General features: G+C 38.0%; 1 protein-coding gene across 12 annotated transcripts in view; it reads right to left on the reverse strand.

Moving 5' to 3' along the window:
* LOC145500659 (gamma-aminobutyric acid type B receptor subunit 1-like) overlaps positions 1-21,177 on the reverse strand; it is a 67,359-nt gene that overhangs the window by 14,755 nt on the left and 31,427 nt on the right. For 11 of the 12 annotated variants that reach the window (XM_081480184.1, XM_081480174.1, XM_081480178.1 and 8 more), the window contains 6 exons: positions 10,745-10,794; positions 4,216-4,500; positions 2,971-3,123; positions 1,973-2,149; positions 1,096-1,218; positions 183-248 (listed from right to left, as the gene is read on the reverse strand). In XM_081480184.1, the coding sequence (XP_081336310.1) occupies positions 183-248; positions 1,096-1,218; positions 1,973-2,149; positions 2,971-3,123; positions 4,216-4,446 (750 nt within the window). In that variant the 5' untranslated portion in view covers positions 4,447-4,500; positions 10,745-10,794. Of the gene's footprint in view, positions 1-182; positions 249-1,095; positions 1,219-1,972; positions 2,150-2,970; positions 3,124-4,215; positions 4,501-10,744; positions 10,795-16,246; positions 16,696-21,177 lie in introns of those variants that run through there. The other variant, XM_081480186.1, reaches the window with a different exon arrangement.

Genomic DNA, 21,177 nt, shown 5'->3' on the forward strand with positions numbered 1-21,177 from the left:
AATGACTGACTGAGCTTTTGTTCGGGCCAGAATAAAGCGGCCGTAATAACGAGGTGACCGTATTAACGGGGCGGTCGTAAGGCGCGGCTCCACTGTACTAAAAAAAGCATTGACAATTAATTTACTTTTAGAATTGGACGGTAATAACTAGACAAGTTAAAGTTACACTGTTATAAACTCACCTCACAAAACACCAGACTAGCTCCCCTTTTATTGAATTCGCCCAGAAATATTTTAGCGTCCAATTCCTAATTAAAATTCCATATTAAAATTCATTATTTTTTCAATTTATTTCGCGAAAAATAGCGAAAGTAGTACAACTTTATGTTACACATTTTCTTACATTAATTCCTTTTAATTTTTTGTTATTATACTCTTTCTTAATTATTGTCAAGGGTTTTGACATAAATAAATTGATTGACTGATTGATTGATTGATTGATTGATTGATTGATTGATTGATTGATTGATTCACTGGTAAAGGTAAAGTATGATGGGCCAAGTGGTCCATATCGCCAAGGCTTATCCCGGATTTCGGTAAGCAACCAGGGGTATTTCTACTCTCCTTCCCCCTGGATGGGACGTTAGCCCATCGCAGGGCTGGGGCTGGCCTTAGCATTACATTGGTCGGTAACCTTTCATGCCCCTCGAGAGGTACTGTAAGATAAGAATATCTTGCCCAAAACACAAAGCAATGACCTGGCAAGGGCTCTAGCCTGACCCGCTTGGTCTCGAGTGCAGTGCAGGAGCGGTCCAGGTTTGTCAGTTGCTGGACTTTGGTGTGCTACCCTCGTTAAACAAAGTTGATTTACTTCAGTTTAGTTAAGTGGTTTCAAGCGAAGCAAGAGAGGATGAAAAGATATAATAAAATAGGCTCTATTTTCAAGGTAATCCCTCTCAAATTAATTTTAGCAATGGTCTTTCGCGAATAATGGTACCACAGAGCTGCTTTGGCGGTCTACGAGAGCAAAATCTGCGTCACAGGACTGGCTATTTCTAGTCTCTCCTAGGATTTCCGAAACCGTGAGTGATCTAATACCTAAGATGGACTGCGTTAGGCCTGTGTGGGGGATTAGTCTTTAGGGTGAATTATTACCTTCAGTTTGTTAAGCTTTGTTTTGATGTCCTCTTTTATATTTTGGTGTCTCAGCAAACCTGTGTTAATTGCTTCAAATCCGATGATATCTAAATCCGGATGGTTTATAAGATCACCCACTACCTGAAAGTTGATACGAGGAACAATTCGTAATTACTATTCTAAGTGAAGTTTAGTCAGACCACGAAATACAGGTATTTGTTATTCCACTGCGTTATTTTTTGGACAATATTTGTTTGCTTAGTTCAGTGTCCACCATTAGTACAGCAGTGCTAAACACGTTGACACTTAACTGAAATAAAGTGATTTATATTCTTATTTATTTTTATATAGTTCCTACTTGGTATGAATTGGTGTTCATCCCGCTCGGTCATTGTTGATCCGTATACCTATCGAACCGAGGTAGGCAATTATCCTGTAATTAAACTTTAAAATGACACAGCGGGCTAATTTAACACTGACCCAATTACAGCAATCTACACAATCAAACTCAGTAGGTTAGTTTCAAAGTTTTAGCTCAAGAGTAGCGAGTGAAGGGAGAGGATGGAGTCGATTATTACATGTAAATGAAATCTAGTATCCGAAGTGAACGATCGAAAACACTATATTCACTCGATGAATGACATTCAAGGAGTGAATATCAAAAATGTCTGCTAAGACCGTGCTGAAACAGAGCAAGCGGAACTCGAAAGAATATTAGGCTTAAGATAAAAAAGAGTCACTATTTAAGAAAAAAAATCGTAATATATCAATCTACGTCTACCACCAAATTATTTATTTATTTCACCTATTAACACTTTGAAATTATGTAATTCGTAATAAACGAACTATTTTTGTTAGGTTTATTAACGGATGCTTAATGTATTTTAGGCCCCACCTTTACGTAAAGTCCTCCTGTATCCAGGAAATCATACACGATCGCGGCTCTCTTCCACTTGAAGTAGTCCATTAGTCGAAAGTTTGCAGCATTGAATGTGAACGCTGTTGGCGCAAACGTAAATCCGAAACTGTTTTCGAGTTCGCTCACTTCAGAAGTAGTTGTTAGGTATGTGACCTGTAGAAAAGAAATAAGAGATGGTTAGTAATTAAACTTAATTAACGCTTGTCGATTGTCAGCAACTACATGGTCAATCCAAGACACAACTCTAAATGTTTTCAACTAGATTCCTCATTCCCAGCCATCCTTGTTTTGCTTCTTTTTTGGCACATTTTATTGCTGCCTTCTAACACTTTAATTACTTTAAAAACTAATCCCTTCAATTTTGGTGAAAATTGTAATTGCTAACCGTATCTGTGACTGGGTCAAACTGAAAACAAATTGGATCGCTTTATAATGTACACGTGCACTATTTGCGTGTCAATTTCAGGCGCTTCAAAGAACTCTATCGCCGTCGCAATCAATCAATCAATCAATCATTCAATCAATCGATCGATCGATCAATCAATCAGTCAGTCAATCAATTAATCAATGACTCACTCACTCACTCATCACTCACTCACTCACGCACTCACTCACTCACTCACTGACTCACTCACTGACTCACTCACTGACTCACTCACTCACTCACTCAATCAATCAATCAATCAATCAATCAATCAATCAATCAATCAATCAATCAATCAACCGACCAAGCGATTAGCCAACCAGGCAACCTACCAACCAACTAAACAACCAACCAACCAATCTTGCTCTCCATCCAGCCAGAAACCAGCTCATAATCCATTCGTCTAGTCTTCCCGCCAGCCATTCTTATTCGGAGGCAGAGGAGGGTATTTTCGGAAATTTACGGTAATCACTTGATAATAAACTGCCCCTATTGATGCCAATAGGGCAACCCATCCCCCAATCTCCATGGTGACTTGTACGTTTCTTACCATTAATTTCCCGTAAAATCGTACTACATTCAATACCGAGGAGGCTTCGGCGGGTTTGTTAGGACCGAGCAGAATCAACGGGCGTGATCCATTGTACTGTGTGTTATCTTTCAACGCAAAGGTAGAAACAAAAATCGCGTTGCTTGGGACCCCCTGTTGAGGAACAAAGAAATCTGTTTTAATACACTTATTGCGTTGTCTTTGGCTGCCACTGTCCACCACAAATATCATTGTTTGTTTTTTTTTTATTTCAACATCATTGACGTATTATTTAAACACACATAGGAATTACTTGACTACAGAGAGTCTCTGGCTACGGGATGTGAACTTCATTACGTTTCGTATTGTGAAAACGTTTTAAGGTGGCTCAATCGGATTTTTGAGTAACGATACCGTTCAACTTTGAGCGAGTAGAGCACCTATTTAAACTAAATTGCCATATAGATAAAATTGTTATTCTCACTTCATATATAATTGATTGAACCCCTCAACTTCCACCATGCTTTTATGCCCCAGGGCGAGCATGAGGCTTTGCGGTCTCTTCGTTTAAATTACCGGGTTTTGCCTTGATCACTGTCATTTTGCCGGCGTTCCGGTCTACACTTTCTTTTTATATGGCTAACTCTGCGATAGGACAAGATGAAACAAATCCTGCTCTGATATTGGTTGACTGAGCGGGAAAGATGGGAATTACACGCTGTTTCCTTCAAGAAAATAGCGTTCTTTGTGCCATGTAATAAATTCATTACTGACAAATCTTGTTTGGTCAAGAAGGTCGGATAATAGCTCTTAGTATATTCTCAGCTCCGACTATTGCATTTCTAGCTCTCTGATTGGCTCAAAAACTCCGACTATGAGCCATTAGTCGGAGTTTTACCTTATATGGAAAACAGTGCGCCAAGTTTAAAAATTTTCCGCTCTGTAAAATTGTTGAAATAAAAATCGGCGGCAAAAACCCGATTAAGAATATACTAAAACAATTATTCCATTCGACCTTGTTGGATATGAAGTGATCATAACCAACTCGCGCTACGCGCTCGTTGGTTATTTATCACTTCATATCCAACGCGGTTTCATGGAATAATTGTTAATTATTTTGCAAGATTGCTAGCCTCGACTGCGTCTTGTCCCATAAACACACGTAAACGAACTTGGCCAATATCCAGCTGAGCCATATTGTCCATATTAACCTCAGTTTTGGTCCGTAATCCGTATATCTTACACGTTTTCATCTAAGAAACGTACCTTTGTGTAATAAGGGCCATCTATGACTATTTCATATTTGTCGAAGAAAGCTTTCAAATCCGAAGAGTTTTTGGCCGCTACTATTGCGAGGTTTATTCCGACAGATGTCGCTTTGTTTGTGTCCCTTCTCTCCAGTACGGCAACAATAAGCTTCGTCTTGTTGGCATTACATTTTAATGACCCAATTACCAGGACAATGACAAGGATGGAAATAGCCGCTACACTATTCATCGCAAGTACGGTAGCTTTAGTGGAGTGCCTTGGAAATCAATAACAGGTGCGCAACTGCAATGAAAACAACAATGAAGACAGCAGGTTAACGTTGCTTACAAGGTCTTAAATTGCGTGAACTCAAGCTGCCGGTTGTAAACCAACAATGCCTTGTTTACTAATTTAAATGTGACCTATTCGTTACACGTTATGTTGGTTTCACATGCCGGCACTTACATCAACCCGGTGAAGAACATAAGAACTCGTCTTCTTCAACTGGCAAACATTTCCGTGTGAAGCACTCCTTAGCCCCAATGGGATCTTGGCAAGAGATTTATAATTTTGAGAAGTGCAAAAACAAGTTTGACTGCCTCGTTTACTAAAGGTTTTGTTATTACCAAAACACCCCAAACCAAGGCACTTGCCCCATTCATTTATATCGTGTTTTGTTGCTTTTTTTAAAGGAAAATAAAATCGTGCTTGTAAATAAGCAAACAAACAACAAACAAACAAACTGAGCATTGCCTTAGTCATAATTTTTTCTAGCTACGGCCCTGGCTACCTTATCAATGGTAATAAAGGCTACTTATTTATTTAATGATAATAAAATTTATTCGAAGAGAAAAAAAAGCACTTTATTACAGTCGAGTACTGAGAAACTAATGGGCCTCTATACAAGTACAAATACATAGCGACTTCTGTACTTGGCTCAACTAACTTGTCTACTCCTTTTCCAAGTCAACTGGACAAGAAGGGTTTCTTTGGAACACCGAAAAAAGAGAAAGTAGCGTGTTTCAATCCTTTATAGCTGGTTTTCACATGACGTCACTAAAATTCAAACTACAAAACTATTGATCTTCCTGAGATTTTACTTTAGTGATGTATAAGAGCAGCCGAAAACTAATATTCATGCAAAATTTTCACTCCGATTGGGTTCTTGGTTTTGTGATACACTAGGCTTGAATTTCTAAGCTTTGGCGTGACGCGGCATTTACATGATGACCTTGAAAGCTGTCATGATGGTCAAAAAAGTGACTTATTTCGGAGAATTTGGCTATCTGAACAGTTCATGTCTTAGAAAAAGTATTATTTTAATGTTTTAGAGTTCCTCGAGGGATAAATTCACGCTTTTGTAGCAAGACTCAGTGAGAGGTTTCCGGCCGCCATATTGGTGCCCATACGATGGGCACCAGCATGGCGTCTCCATACAAATCTCTATAAATTTGGATAAAAAATTTCTCCGCGTATCTTGCATAAGAAAAATTGCCGTGACCAGAATCTTGGCGAAAGTCTTTGCACATTTACTTTCTTTCATTTCCCAGGTTCTAGACTTTATCTCTTGAACGGTTTTGATTTTTATTTTGATCTATTTTGAATGGCGTGACACTGAAAACCAGCAATAGGAGACGTTTCTTGAAGTGAATGAAATTCATTTTCCCAATAACAATGATCGATATACTTGGCTTCCTTCTCTCTTTGATAGCCAGAAATTAATAAAATAATTCGTGTGACTGAAATGACTCCAAGACGCACGTGCACGCTCTGCGGACCTATAAAATCCTAGTCCTTAGCGACGAAGTTAGGGATTGAATGAATGAATGAATGAATGAATGAATGAATGAATGAATGAATGCGTGCATAATCGATGTTTTATTTACATACCAGCCAAGTTCTGGAAAAATACACTTTAAAGCGCTGAAATCACTGATACCAAAGGAGCTCAAAGACAATGAATGATTTTACGACGTATAGTTGGGCAATACGGGCAGTATTGGTACTCAAGTTTTTTGTGATTGCCGACATTTCAGTCTCAGGTACAAACAATACTGCAACTCACATTTATATTAAACAAACTTGTTCCTCTGTGTAAACTGTTCGTCGAGGTTTCATTCAATCAATGTTTGCTGTAAGCGTTACTGATAGAACGTAATATCAGGGTTTTTATCCTTCCTGTCAAACAACTTGACTAGTATTATCATTCGTCTTGAACCAGGAAATAATTGCATTTACTTGGTCATGTCTCGTTCAACCCTTGTAAAATTTCTGAGAAACGTTTTCGATTTAAGCGAAGATTCGTTGAGCATATGGCAGATGACCTACTGACCCGTACACGCGCCCCAAACTATGTTCCAGGGAAAGGTCTGTTCCCAAATTGTTTGTTAATTCGATGTATCCGAGACACAAGAACTGTAATTGTTCATTTCATAACCAATGTTCCTCGGTTTGAATGAACACCATGTTCACTGAAACACTCAGAAAAGCGAGAAGACAGTGACGCAGCTTATAAGACTGTATAGTCCATCTAGTATGCAGTCTGTATTTGTTAGTATGTCATCATAAACTAGTATCCATGTAATTTATTTATTAAAATACATTAAAATACAAAATAATAAAGTTCAAAACAAAAAGAAAATAAACCCCCATATGAAAATTCAAGCGCCATGACCATGTACGCGGTCGAGCTTACAGGACAGTACGATAACTAAGTAACTAGTGAATGGCCAAGCTCTTTTTCATTTTTCTCTCAAGTTGTCTCTCCTTAGATTACTTCAATTAATTTAAAAACAAGCTATTATTTAAATTTCACTTTAAGTCAAGCAATGTTCAATTCATGTCATACCTTCAAGGAATCCATAAGTTTCCAGTTTTTAATGTTTGTGATCTTTTAGCAGTAAAACGTGATGTCTTACTGAGCAGCAGCTTGCTGATAATGAAAACCCGAGAGAAAAACAGGGCAGGAACATTGCAATGATGATTTAATTCTATGGTTTAATTGCTATCATGGAGAGTAATATTTATTTCCTATCGAATGCATACTCCCCGCAGAGTTAAAAATGGTAAAATTATCAAAATTGAAATTGGCAGCTCAGTTATTCCATGGGCACTTTCTGATATGATTTTATTATGAACATCATTAGGCATCTGTGCGCTCGAAGCCAAATGTCGAAAGAAATGTTCGACACTGAGATATTAGAATTTAGCCAAACGTTAACACGGTACATAAGAATATTTTGAGCTCAAAAACAGAATATTGAAATTAAATCATCCAGCCAGCAGGTGAGTGGGCGATCTGAACAGATAATCAATATTGATAAACAGAGGAAGATTAACTTTATGCTCCCCGCCTTACACCAGCCTCAGGCCAGAATTCGCCATCTGTTTATCTTTAACTTATATGCCATTTTCTCAAAGCATTTTGTCCACTTTATATCCTTGCTTATTGTAAGAAAATACGTAAATGTTTTGTCGTTTGGAATGAAGCAAATCAAAACTTAGTTTTCTGAGCGATTCATTATTATGGCAATAATTTTTCGGCATGATTTTGTTATTCCCGGCGCAATATTGAGTGCATTAACTTCCTTCGCGAAAGCACCTAAGCGCTTTTTTTAATTGCTTTTTGCTTGCCAGTTTAAAGAGATCGAGAAATATACTGTAATGACTTTGTACTATAAATTTCGTTTCACTGTTAAAGCTTCGATTTGAGTATAAAAATTAATTTACACGGAAAAAGAAACAAACTTTACCTGATCGTCCAGGAGAGTTTTCCCTAGGATAATTTATCTTCTAGCGATTCTTTCTCCACAATGTCTCGTCAAGGTTGCAATACGCGTCGACTGTAATAAGTATTTGGTGCGTGCAGTTTGAAGAAAGCTTAGTGATTACCTGTGTGAACTTCACTCATTACCTCATTAACGGTACTGTTTGCAGTACATTACGAAAACAGTAAGAAATTTGACGCAGATGAACGGCGATTGCTGTCACACTGAAATTCAATTGATTCTCAATTGCAAATTTATTTACGGAATGAAAGTGGTTATGTAAACACTGGAAAACGCGTCCGAATAAGGAATAGTAATTTGAGTTAACAAGTTATGCGACTGACGCGCGAATAAAACAACGATCATTTTTTGAACTGAACGCTTTCAGTAGATGATTGGATTTATTGGCGACTTCATGATCACTCCAAACCTAAATTGTACATCAATTCTACAAACCTGAAAAGTTAATGGCAACTCGGGCCCAGAAAGAGGAAGTTAGAAGCGACTCAGCTGCTGTCGGATGATGTTCGTGCGCAAACAATTAGGGGAAAAATAATACGGAGGACCAATCAGATTCACGACATTGCTGTTGATATGATTGACTCGCAAAGGAAAGTCACATCTTCACCCTCCCCCAACACTTTTCTTTGAGCTGAACAATGACTGAATATTAAAGGCAGGAAATAAATAAGTAAATAGTTGATAAGAGTCTTGGTGGGATGTTACTAAAACCGGTACCGAGTAGGAACTAGGAAAATGGACACTGGTTAAATTTGCTTGTCGTACACTCACTCATTTCTCACAGTCTGTTTATAAACAGTCAGCCATATGTATCATGAAGCAATTATTTTTTTTTTCATAACAGAAGTAGTATCATTTCAGGCGTAAAGTAAGAAAAACCGGAAATTGTCAAATTGAAAGCGGAACTTCGACACTTCCTGAGAAAATCTGTATTAAATTTAAAAGTCTATCAAAAAATTGAAAATACTGCGCTGCAACATTACAACTGCGACCAAAACAACACTAATCCGTTTTGACTGGAATCACTACAGCATGAAGTGTTTCTTTCCGCCATAGTTCGTTTGTTCTCCCAAAAAAATATCATTATCGCTTTACACCGATACTCTGGGTTGAGGCCAGCAGTCTTACCTAGGTGAGATATGGTTCATGCAATCCTTTACAAATTTTCAACTTTTATAAATTTCCTGGCTTTTCCCCTTCACCTTTAGCATTTTGGGTAACAAAAGGAAAATAAAATGTCTGTAAAAAAGTAAAACGATGATGGGAGAGTTCAGTTTTTTATTCTTCCTACAGCAAAGCAGCTAGCATTTCACCTGGGTAACAGGCCATTAGCTCATTTTCCGTGTGGCAGAAATAACAGCCGAGTCCATAGAATAACTAGTTAAGGAGCGTGCTTTGGACCTTGTTGTTACTTTTGCTACATCCCAGCGTAAAATTCAGAAAAAAGGGTTAAATTTACTGGTTTTACGAAACAATAACGAGTTAATAGTCGACCTTTTCGGAAAAGCTCTGTGCTCTAGAAGCGTCCGGGCGCCACAGGCGACGAAGTTTTGCCTTTGGGTGACTGGAAAAACCTACTTTTTTCATACAAGCTTAAGTGGTGGGCACCCAGGATTTCATGGTTAATTTGTTGGGAACCTATGGGTTCCTATTAATCTTTCTTAGACCACAGCCTTGAATTATTTTCAAAAATCGGCCATATGTGAAGTCCATAATAAGAAAACACATCACTAAATAGCCAGGATATAATATTGATTAAAAGACACCATAAAAGCGGTTGCTAAAAGGTGGGCACCCACTATATGTCGATGAAAACACTGAACTTGCATTTCTCATCGACGTGACGATGGCGCGGGCAAAGAAAATAATCGAAATAAAAGGAATGATTATTCTTTCGTTTTTCTGAGAAACCTTTGAAAACAGTCGCTTGCGGCTTGTGTACCACAGCTCATCTCGTTCTCCTAAACTTGCCCTCAGTTTCAGTTACTCGATAGAAATATGGAAAATGTTTTCAGTTTCGCAAATTCGTTCGCAGCACTGAAAAAAATTGTTTTTCAGAATTAGATTCTCATTCAAAATCGTCAGATTACTGAGATAAATCAGGTACTCAGTTGAAATCTTTGATAGCCATAGCTGCGCTAGGAAACATGGAGTCGCATTTTTCATTTTTTTACTGGTCAAGTCTTTAAATTTTCTCGTAGATGTCGACTTCATCTTGCGGCTTTATTGTGGTAACTTGACTTATACTGACCGCCACCTTTCTCAACACGAGCGCATCGTTAAAACTGTGGGAATCATTAGCCTGATATGTTGAATTTATTTTACAATTTGCTCGACATCGAATTCCCGTAAAAACATTGTATTTTAACAGTTTGGCCCATTTTCAAAAATGACGGTTTTTTACCGCGGGACTATATAGTTAATAGCTATTGACGTTCCAATTATACATAACACCCGCGAAATCTCAGAAATTTTACAAAATGTTGTGAAGACAATGGTTTCTCAGTCGACAGGAAAAAAATTCCGATTCTCACAACAGAACCGACAGCTCTGACTTTGCTTCGACTTGGCAGCAATTATGCAAGGAAGGAAACTCGTTTCATTGTAATTCATGTTTTGCTGAGGATGCAGACAATACACATAATTTACGTGATTTAAAGACGAAATCGAACGACCGATAAGCGGTTTGCATTATGCCGAGTTTTTATTAATTGCGTATTTATAAACAACGGCAACTGAAAACAGTGCTTTCACAATACCTGGATTTGACGTCTTTTGCTAATGGTCTTTAAAACTATTCAAGGCGTTTCTGTGAAATAAGAAAAGAGCAATATTAAAGTTCTTCTGCAACCAAAACGACCGTCTACAAGTCAAAAGCGATCCAATTAACAATTATTTTACCCGAGTTTCCAGAGACCTACGTGAATATAACAATATTAGCTTTTTAATAATTTAACGCTAGCTAAAATGAATTGTCAACTTGTATTTTGAGTTAACAGTTACTGTAGAATGCCACTCAAGGAAAAAATACAAGAACAAGATAAACAGACATGTACAGTGATTTCACGAAACTGAATTCATGTTAGCTTAAACGAGGACTAAACGGTACATTAATTACGTCGTAAAAATTTTAAAGTTTATCGTTTTAAATAATATAACACGGCCTGATTACAAACTTTAGAACGAAGAAAAGGCATAAACTTTGAATGGTTTTCACACTGGTCCGCTCTCTCTCGTCAACTTGAATGGAAGATTTTAAACGCGTAACCTGAGGTAAAACGACGCTAGAAAGAACCCAGACATTGTACTTACAAGGAAACGCATTGTTTTCAAAAACCTTGAAAATCGTCTGCCTTGAGCTAAATCAATATTTGAAAGGGAAACTACTATCCTAGTTAGTCTCAACTCGTGGAAACCCTGCCAGGTCTTTTTCTAAAAGGGATTTAAGTGATGAACCGTTTCCGCTGCCAAGTCTGCATGTGTTATCCCTGGCGGCTGGAGACGACCCCGAAATTGGTGGAAATGAACATTGTGGTGCAAATGAATATTAGAATACCACTGGCAACAAAATCTTCTGATCACGAAACGTTCTTCAAACGTGAATTGTTGCTGAGGTGTTAGTGCAGTATTAATAGTTTGTAAAGAAGCGAATTTTAAAAGATGTTCCCAAGACAGATTTCAGGGTGATAAATGGTATTTATATAGAAAGGTTTAGGTTCACCACCAAACCAAAGTTTGCCAAACTAGTTTTTTCTTTAAGCATTCACAAAAAAAACATATACCTGGAGTCCTCAGCATTATTAAACTTCATCACGATCTCAGACTCGCTAATAAGTTGTTTACAGTGTGATAGATGGAGAATAAGGAATTGAAGATGACGTTTTCAAAATTAAATATTATAACGTAATGCGATTTAGCATTTCAACCCACAGGCGAAGTTCAAAATTTTCTCACGGACCAATAACACTGTGCGAAACATGTCTAACATTACATCAAAGTCATGTACGGCATCAGATCAAAATAAAACCGCATTTCCATCCTTAGCAAATAATTATAAACTGCCGTGTATTATTATAATACCGACGAAATGTTTCACAATGTTAATTCTGCTGGAAAGCCTTATCATACATTATAAGATGCTTTAATCAGAAAATTATGCGGCGACTGATCTAAATAACAGAGTAATACATCTTTCGAACACAAACAGTGATAACACCGTTCATTTTCGGTGGGGATCGATTCAGTGCTGCCGAAGTACTAGTACAAGAAAACCCATCTGGACGGGTAACTGACGAGTTTTCTGTTCTGGTGTAAATTTGCGACGAAAAACTTTTCTTACCTCACCGCATAAACTAGAGAAGTGAAGTGCTTTGCCTCCTTCCTCGGTTGAATTTTCTCCCGAGACTCGACCAGAAAATCGTCTAAGGGTAAATTTGTGACGTATTTCGACGAGTTTCTGACGAGTTTCTCGTCTAGTCATAGTTGTAACCAAAACTCGTCGACTTAGACGGACAAATAAACGGGCGAGTTCCGATCACAAACCCATCCCGACCCGTCCCGTTTTTCAAGCTAGAACGGGAAACTCGTCACAGACAAATAGTGATAACACAAATAGCGATAACAACCGCATTTAAGGGAAACTGGAACGGGAAACTCGTCACAGACCGGAAAACAGTCTTCCACGGGTTTTTAGCTGATGTTCGAAGATGTTCGAAGCCCAGTTCCATTTATTTGGCGGCAAGACCAAAGCGAAGAGTAGCCTCTAGTGTAAATTCGGCCATTTGCTTGATAATGCAACAAAATTATTCCCCTATACGGTGTAATTTGCTAGAATATTTTTATTGGTTAGATGTCTTGCTTGGAACCATTTTCAGATGCAGCTAACCGGCCAGGGTGCTACTGAATAAGATTTGGTATCGTCCTAATTAGATAAACATGTTTCCGGATTTTCGAGAATTGCTCAGATGTTACGTACGGACGAACATACGGACAGTCACGTGACAGACAAATTTTTTAGCTCGACGGGTTACCACATTTTCAAAGCTATGGTGCTCCGCTCGCGCGCCTTCGGCGCACAGGAGCTCTGCCATTAGTAATTTTTAAACGTACTTCTAAGACTTTATTTGAGGGAAACTCAAAATCGTTTCTTCTGTTAAAAGTAATGCTATCAGCTTATTCATGGTTTGTTTTACACCGTTACTAGGTAACCCATCAATTAGTTTTTGGCTTTTAAACTTACTATTAGAGGGATGTTGTAATGTGCTGTGTTCTGGACCTAAAAAGTTACACAATAAAACAACATCGTTGCGAAGGAAAATATGTAAGAGGCGGGAAAATTTGTGTGAACTTTTGTTCGTGAATGGCTGAAAAATCAGTATCTGATCTTCGCTCCGATTCCTTGTGGAAAATTGAACATCTTATTTCAACTCATCCGAACTCTTAGCCAACATTAGGCTAATGAATCAATACTTTCCTTCTAAACAGTTCAGATTGAAACCATGACACGGTATCACTATTATTATTATTTAGTCTCAGATTTGACCCTGACTGCATCCTTTCAGCATCGTTGATGATGAGTCCATTCCCTTATGTTTGTTCTGTTAACTCTTGGAAATATTTCAACGGATGAAAATATGAAAAGCTGCATGATTAGGGTGGGACCTGTTTTATCGGTCAGATGCTTATTCCTCTGAGCTCCCCACGTACTGCAGTCTTTAACACGTTATACTTGTTTGTTTCGTGATCGGCATTTTGTAACTAACTTGCTTCATGTGAGTAATCTATCTACGTGATAACAGATTGGACATAAGCGATGTCATCTTGAAATCGTTAACTCGGTTGATGAATGTACCAATTTGGCTGGTTTGAAATCGTACCCGGTCACAACACTTCTAGCTTTCAAGTTTGAATCAGGCGCGTACGAGGTCGAATAATCTTTTACCATGTCATGGTACTGCGCGGTGTCTGCAACCCACTCCAGTTGTTTACCTATGCATAAACACATAAAGTCATACCGGGAGGTATTCTTGTTCTTTGGGTCTTGCAAGGAGCAAACTTTTAATTTGATTAAACGTTTTAAAATAAGATTTTCTCCAGCCATAGAAAGAGTTTATTTTTTTATATTCCGAATTCGCCTTTCATTATACGCTGTGGCTATATGACCGGCAGCCGGTCAAGGTTTTAAATAGACCACATGACCAGCAGTGAAGAACATCGTGACAGGTGACACCTAGAGGAATCGAACACGGGTCGCCCGCATAGCAAGCGATATTCATCACCACTGCGCCACCGAAGCCGGCTGCAGCATTCGGAAATTTTTAAGTATATATCATGTTACCCTTAGCATTATTGATAGCTAACCGTAAACAGGCTACCCGGAATGCTTTTTAGGCTGACTAAACTACAAAAAAGTTTTGACTGCCGGTCATTTAGTCTATATTTAAAACCTTGACCGGCTGCCAGTCATAAAGACTCTTTGTTCATTATAACAGCTCAAAGAAATTTAAAAATACCCGGAAAATACTGTGCGCTTTCCGCGAAGGCAATTTACGTGGATAAGTTCGAGTCAGTCTGCGACATTTAGATTAATCTAAGATAGAAATTGACGTTATATATTTTCTGGCTTCTTTTAAGAATGCAATAACACGAAGTTCGGTGTACTATTTACCAATTTGATTGCTATCTTTTTATTCTTCAATGACAGTCGAGAATATTTGTGAGAAGAAATTAGAGAATTTCAAAAATGATTCAGTGACAAGTTTCTGTAGAACACGCATGTTTAAAATATTGTTCGCGTGGATTACTGCGTAGAATTACACTCCTGAAAATACTGTAGGCGGAATAATTAATCGATCAAACGAAAAAGAAAATAAAACCTTCAGGCGCATTGATGGCAATTGTCACGAAAATGGTTGGGAAGTTTGTTAGATCAGAAAATTCTCCGAATAATCTAAAAATATATCTTCACGAAATTGTATATTGTTTATTATGGTATTTTTATGTAGTACTGGCTTCAACCCAGAAAAAAACGGGCAGAATTACGGTTTTTAACTTGAAAAGAAAAAAAGCAAGAGATGTTTATGTTGTCCTGTGTACTGAGTGGCGAATAGCTATCTCTTCCTGTTTGAATTCGTCCAAATTAAATTTAGGTCTTTAAGAAAGGAAGACGTTATGTGCTTTTGTTATTATTGTGGGCCACAGAATGCATGACGACTATCTGCAAAACTCTTTAGCCCCAATACTCTAATGAAAACGACGAAAATAGGAGTGAACTGAACGTGACTTGTATCGGGTCACATAGTTTGGGAGACTTGCGCGGGTCATGCCTTCAAACATGACATCACTGAGTTGTCTTGAAACATCACCTCGCCCCTTTAAGTTTCGACATAAAAAAATCTCAAAACAGAACAACCAAAAGCACTCATTAATTCGCTTGAGATATCCATCCTTCGTAGAATGTAAATGATAAACCATCAGATGCGTTAACTTTGACTGCGCAGACTTTTCATTAAAAAAATACCATTTTAAGTGGAACAAACTTTTACATATGCGAAGGGAGTTTTTGCAACAACTATCTGCTCTTAAGAGCTATTACGTCTTGACTAAGAGAGACTTGTAGATAAAGCGCCTTGACAAGGATCGTGTCCATTGAGTTGAATGTGTTGTTGTGTGCGTGTGTATTTCCCGCTGTGTATGTTTACGTTTGTTATAGCGCGATATCTATGCGCGAAAGCGTAAATTACGGCGATAAACGGAGCCGCACAGGTTTATGAAATTTTGACTTATCAAATCAAATTCAAGGCGCTGAAATGAAATTGGACCTGACTTATTTGCTAGTTAAACTACATAAAAGAAGTGAACAGACAATAGTCTAATCTAAGAAATAAACAAAATTTAAGGTTACCGCTTTAGATATTATGCTTTAGTTTTTGTGAACGAGTTAAGTGCAAAAAAACACGTTTTCTACGGCTGCTGCATGGCCTATATTTTTAGCTCTACAAACATACAAGGGCTTGAACCATTATACCGCTGATTAGATGTGTAGATGAGTATAGAACGACTTATTTTGTCTGAGCAGCGTTTGTTTTTTCACTTGCTGCGGTTTAAAAGTTAGCATCTCGATGAATTCAGAACGGGCCCATTTTCAAGGTGATGAAACCTCTTGATTTGTATAAAACTGTCCTTGTAAACGTGGTTAACCAACATTTCAATATTCTGTTTGCATGAAGACATCAACTACTGTAGCAAAGCAAAGTGTTTACCTTTGCACTTTTAAGGCTTGTCGTGCTGATCACAACCTAATATCACTGAACGTCGTGCGGTTCTGCCAGTCCACCATTACGAAAGTGGAAAAATATATACCAAAACACTCTCTGAGCATTAAAACTAGTCTAATGTTGAACGATTAAGACTTCGGAAGCGGCCAACAAAACAGCGCCAACAGAATTTCCCAGACAACCAGAAGTTCTTGAAAAGAATTTGCATAAACAATCCGGACGTACGTCATTTTGGCTTTACACAGTGCAAATTACTTTTTCTACTTTCGATCTCTATACACCTCGATTAATTGGCCATTATGTAGCCGAAAGAAAGGTGCCTCGCTTAAATCAGGCCGGATGAGGCTGTTAAGAATTATGCTTTACAGTACGTGTGTTGAAAGACCGTTAACTTAACTTACCGCATCTCGTTTAGGGAAATACGGCTTCACAAGTTTATTGATAAATTTCCTGGAGCCCACAGTTAACTTGATAATAAATCCTCGGTTAGCCCCACATTCACCCATTTATATTTCGAATCGTGTTCATTTTCCTGGCTTTTGAAAGCATTTTAAAAACTTAAAGGTGGGTTTAACAAACGCAGGTAGAGTGCCTTGGGGGAAAGCTAATGATATCTTTCTAAGCGTGTGGAGCCACATATTCTAACTTCCTCCTACGTCACTCGCACAACGGATGCCGCGCCAGAGTTTACCTCTGAAATACCCCGTCATTAAAATCGTGGGCTTATCGATTAAAATTCTTCATATCCTGACAGTTTTTTGGTTTAATTGTGTGGCATAGCGTTCCCCCGATGAAATGATCGGCAAGATTTTCGTGTTTTTATACAGCAGTGTATGTCAAATCATTGAACTTGGTAGATCATTCCAAGCCCCCTCCGCCCACCACCTGCACAAAGGAACACAAAATGCGCACCGAAGACTGACATAATAATAATAATAAAAACAACACAATACACCTTTTTCTTCTTTTTTGATAATTTAGCGTTATGATGACAAATAGAAGACGAGGCATTATTTCAAACTGAAACAATTTCTATTCTCCTAACATAAAAACATTGGAGGCAATGCAGTCTCTTAGAGATATATAAGCAATATTCTTCTTCATAATAAGTGTTTAAATCATTTTACTCATTCAGCGAAAATTACTGTCGGGTGATAGGGTGGAGTATTTTCTTAAAGTAATTTCAGTCTTATTTGTTCGATCCTTCAGGCTACAAGAAAATTAAAAACTACCCAATTAGAATAACATTCTTTCCCATCTAGTATTTAACAGTTCTTCCCTAAAACAAGCGGTTAGGAAGTCCAAGATGAGTGTTGTATGTAAATTCTAATATGCCAATTGGCTGGCTGGGGAAGTCCATATAGACTCCGCATCATCAAAAGCCAAATCTCTATGAGGAGCTGAGACCTCATAAACATAAAATGCCAGTTTTTTTTGTCTTTCTCCCCTATGTTAAAAAGCTTGCGTCACTTGATTATGATATAAGAATATTAGGAGAAATTGCGTATTGAAATATGCTGGCACGAAAAGTTATTTCATGGAGGTAAACTTGAAATGTGCTCCTCTAAAACAAACTGAATTTGATTCCAATCATTATCATTGGGAACATTTTTGAGAAATTCTAATCAAATATATTTTTAACAGAAAAGAAAAGAAAAGAAATTAAACGGCTGTGAACAAATATCGGTCTGTGGTTCAACCTACAAAGGTTTTCCAGACATTTTTCGTTCAAAAATTTATCCTTTGGCCGTATGTACTTTTCCCGCGATGTTTATATTTCATTAATTTCTATTGACCTACGAACGAAACGAGCGGATCACTTCTGCTCTGTCGACCCTTTCGCCTCGTTTTCAATTGCATTTGACCGCAGACGCAGCTGCAATAACAACTATTTCGGAAGTGGAAATAAGTGAGATCGAACTAAGGACAACTGTATTGGAGAATATAAAGGTCAATCGCTTGAAGCAAATATAATACGTTCCGAATTGGTCACTATATGATTTTCCATAGCTATCTCAAATTTGCAGATTGTGAATATTTAAGAATTCACACTAAACTTCTTGCACTTATTCTCAAAGGACTCCAATACAAGCCTTTGTTGAAAAAGTTAGGAGGACTTACTTCTTAATTCCTTCATGTAAACAACTACCGCAAACGCCCACTCGTGTTCGAATTTAATGAACCCTTTGGTTTCCTCACCTAGTTGTTAAATAATTTTTATCTAGATTTTTATAGTTCTTACGTGTATTTTTTTTCCAACACGGTGATTTTATTGAATTTTTGGACAAAGTAGTGATAAAATTGTAAGTATTAAGAGCCGCCCTCTGTAAATGTCAACTATGGTCATTTGGACGAGAAAAAATCAAATTCCTCAAACTTTCTCAGATGAATGGTCTAGATAAGTAATTCACATAAATATAACTTTCAGTTCAATTCGATCGGTATTTTAGCGCTGGGGCGACCATCTTGGTTTTGCCCCTCTGAGAGGGCTTTCAGCGGCCATTTTAGGGCACAATTTTAACAACTTGCCATACAAAGACGACGTGATAAATCCCGGTAAAAATACTTTATTCGAGACAAGAAAATGTTTCTTGTTACGTTGAGAGGCTGTCCTGGCAATTTGACTAACATCTGATTTTCTTTACAGAATTTTAAATTTCTTCTCTTTCGAACTACTCCTAAAGTACCATAGAAAAGGCGAAATTTAAAGGAAAATATCGCCAAAAGTACATAACTTGAGATCCCAAAACAACCCTCCACTTAAAGAGCAATGTCTCACCTGTAAAAATATGCGATAAAATTTTGGGGCAGTTGAAACTGTAAAATGTTAGAAGAAGTTTAAGCTGTGATTTTGTCAACAAAAACCGCCGTCTTAATTAGCATAATGACGTGAAAATAACGATGCACGAAGAAAAATAATGATATATTCCACTTACCTCGCGACATGTCGACAACTGGGTGTTCCACGATACCTCATGTTATATTATCAGTAGGTTTCAGCCGTATCAGTCAATGATTAGTGCACGAAATCACTCTCAGACATCGCAACGGTAAAGCAGATTTCAACTCTCCGAAGCCCGCGTCATAACATCTATCAATTTCGTCTCACAAGCCGCCGTTTACAAGAAGTTGAACTATTTGCTGAGATCCTAACTGACCCAAAAGTCTGTTAGTGGCCTTTAAAATCTTCTTTTTAGTCGAGGATTCTCATCAAGAACTCGTTTAAGCTCAGTTCTGTTTCAATATGTTGTGCAGTCGCCATTATTCCACAGATTGCGCTACATATAACAAGTGCACATTCCAATGGATACGGTTTGGGTGGGTAGGAAGTGAAACTGTAATAACGGGGTACAAAGCCATTTTACGCATTCAAGTGGTTGAACAAGTACCTGACTTTCCCGGAATGATTTGAATATGAACTTATGCTTGGAAATTTGAGTCATTTTGTAGGTTATGTTTTGTGGGGGGAGGGGGAGGTCGGGGGGGGGGGAGGGTTGGGGGCATGCACTGTATTAAAAAGAGAAAAAAACCGAGAGACAGTATCAGGGTTGATCAGGTGCACCAGTTCAGGGGTGCTTACCATTTACAAAAACCATCCGGTTGGAAATTTCAGACATAAACATTAAACAATCAAATTGAACATTGCGGGAGAGGGAATCGGTATAAAGTATATCCACATCAGCTAGAGAGACTTATAAGAGCAGAAAAATAGCATCAACCCAAATCACAGCCCATATTTTCTGAAGCTTCCCAAACGGAATGGCGCGAACCATTTGATTTTCCAACTGGAATTTTCGGTTTTCCCATGTAAATGGTAAGTACCCCCAACAATGAGGTCCTACTAGGGGTTTTCAGGATACTGGATATTTGGGTAAAAAATTGACAGGAAACACGAAATTTAGAGAAAAATTTAATGGGGTAGAGCATGTTTAAATCAGATAAAACGGGACACTTGTGTCTTTCGCTGCCTGAAATGCCATCAAATTTTGCGAAAGACGGCAACAGACTGACAAAGAGTGCGCAGGAAGTAATGGTATGCGGCGTTTTATTGAAACTCCTTACATTTTCTTAGCCGTTTCACTACTGGATATATGGTTAAAAATTAACAGGAAAAACGAAATTTAGGGGAAAAATTAATGGGGTAGAGCATGTTTAGATCAGATAAAACGGGACATCAATTGAGTAGGAAATCGTTAAACTGCAATTAACAGGATACAAGATATTTAGGCCAAAAATTAATAGGACAACAAATAAAATAGGGATAGAATTCCAATAAAAAGCTTCTTACTTGTTTTTTTTGTTCAGCATTATACTTGTGTCTCGCTGTCCGAAATGTCATCAAAGGCTGCGGAAGGCAATAGACTGACGAGCAGTGCGCAAGAAGTAATGGTAAGCGGCGTTTGATTGAAACTCCTTGTATTTTCTCAGCCGTTCTACTTTTGCATCAGACAAGGAAACGCTAAGATAATTACTGAAGAACCATTTACAGTGCGGTTCATGTTGACTTGTTCCTGAAAAAGAAAACTTATTTGACAAGGCCAAAATATGATATAGTGACAATCAAAGTATTCACCCGGTCCTAGCAAGTTCTACACTTCCAGTCCCTGCTAAAGAAATTAAACTTAACGGTTGGGCCCTGAAAGTGACGAAAAGGCCACTCTTTTCAATAAAAAACGGAAAAACTACTTCGAAGAAAAGCTTTCATAAAGTCGGAGCAGTTACTCTATCACAAAAGATGAGGTACGCAAAAGATGAGGACAGAATTCGGCGGTTCACCTTAGATGAGTTCCTGACTTCTCGCCACGTTCAATCTTTCTTCTCCTGAATGGCTGCGAAGCTCAGAAACAAACAGGAGGTCCTCGAAGAAGACATAACAGCCTGCTGAGAATCAAGCTGCAGATATTCTTTACAAGTGC

The sequence above is a fragment of the Orbicella franksi genome, chromosome 10 (assembly GCF_964199315.1).
Source record: "Orbicella franksi chromosome 10, jaOrbFran1.1, whole genome shotgun sequence".
Classification (NCBI taxonomy): Eukaryota; Metazoa; Cnidaria; class Anthozoa; order Scleractinia; family Merulinidae; genus Orbicella; species Orbicella franksi.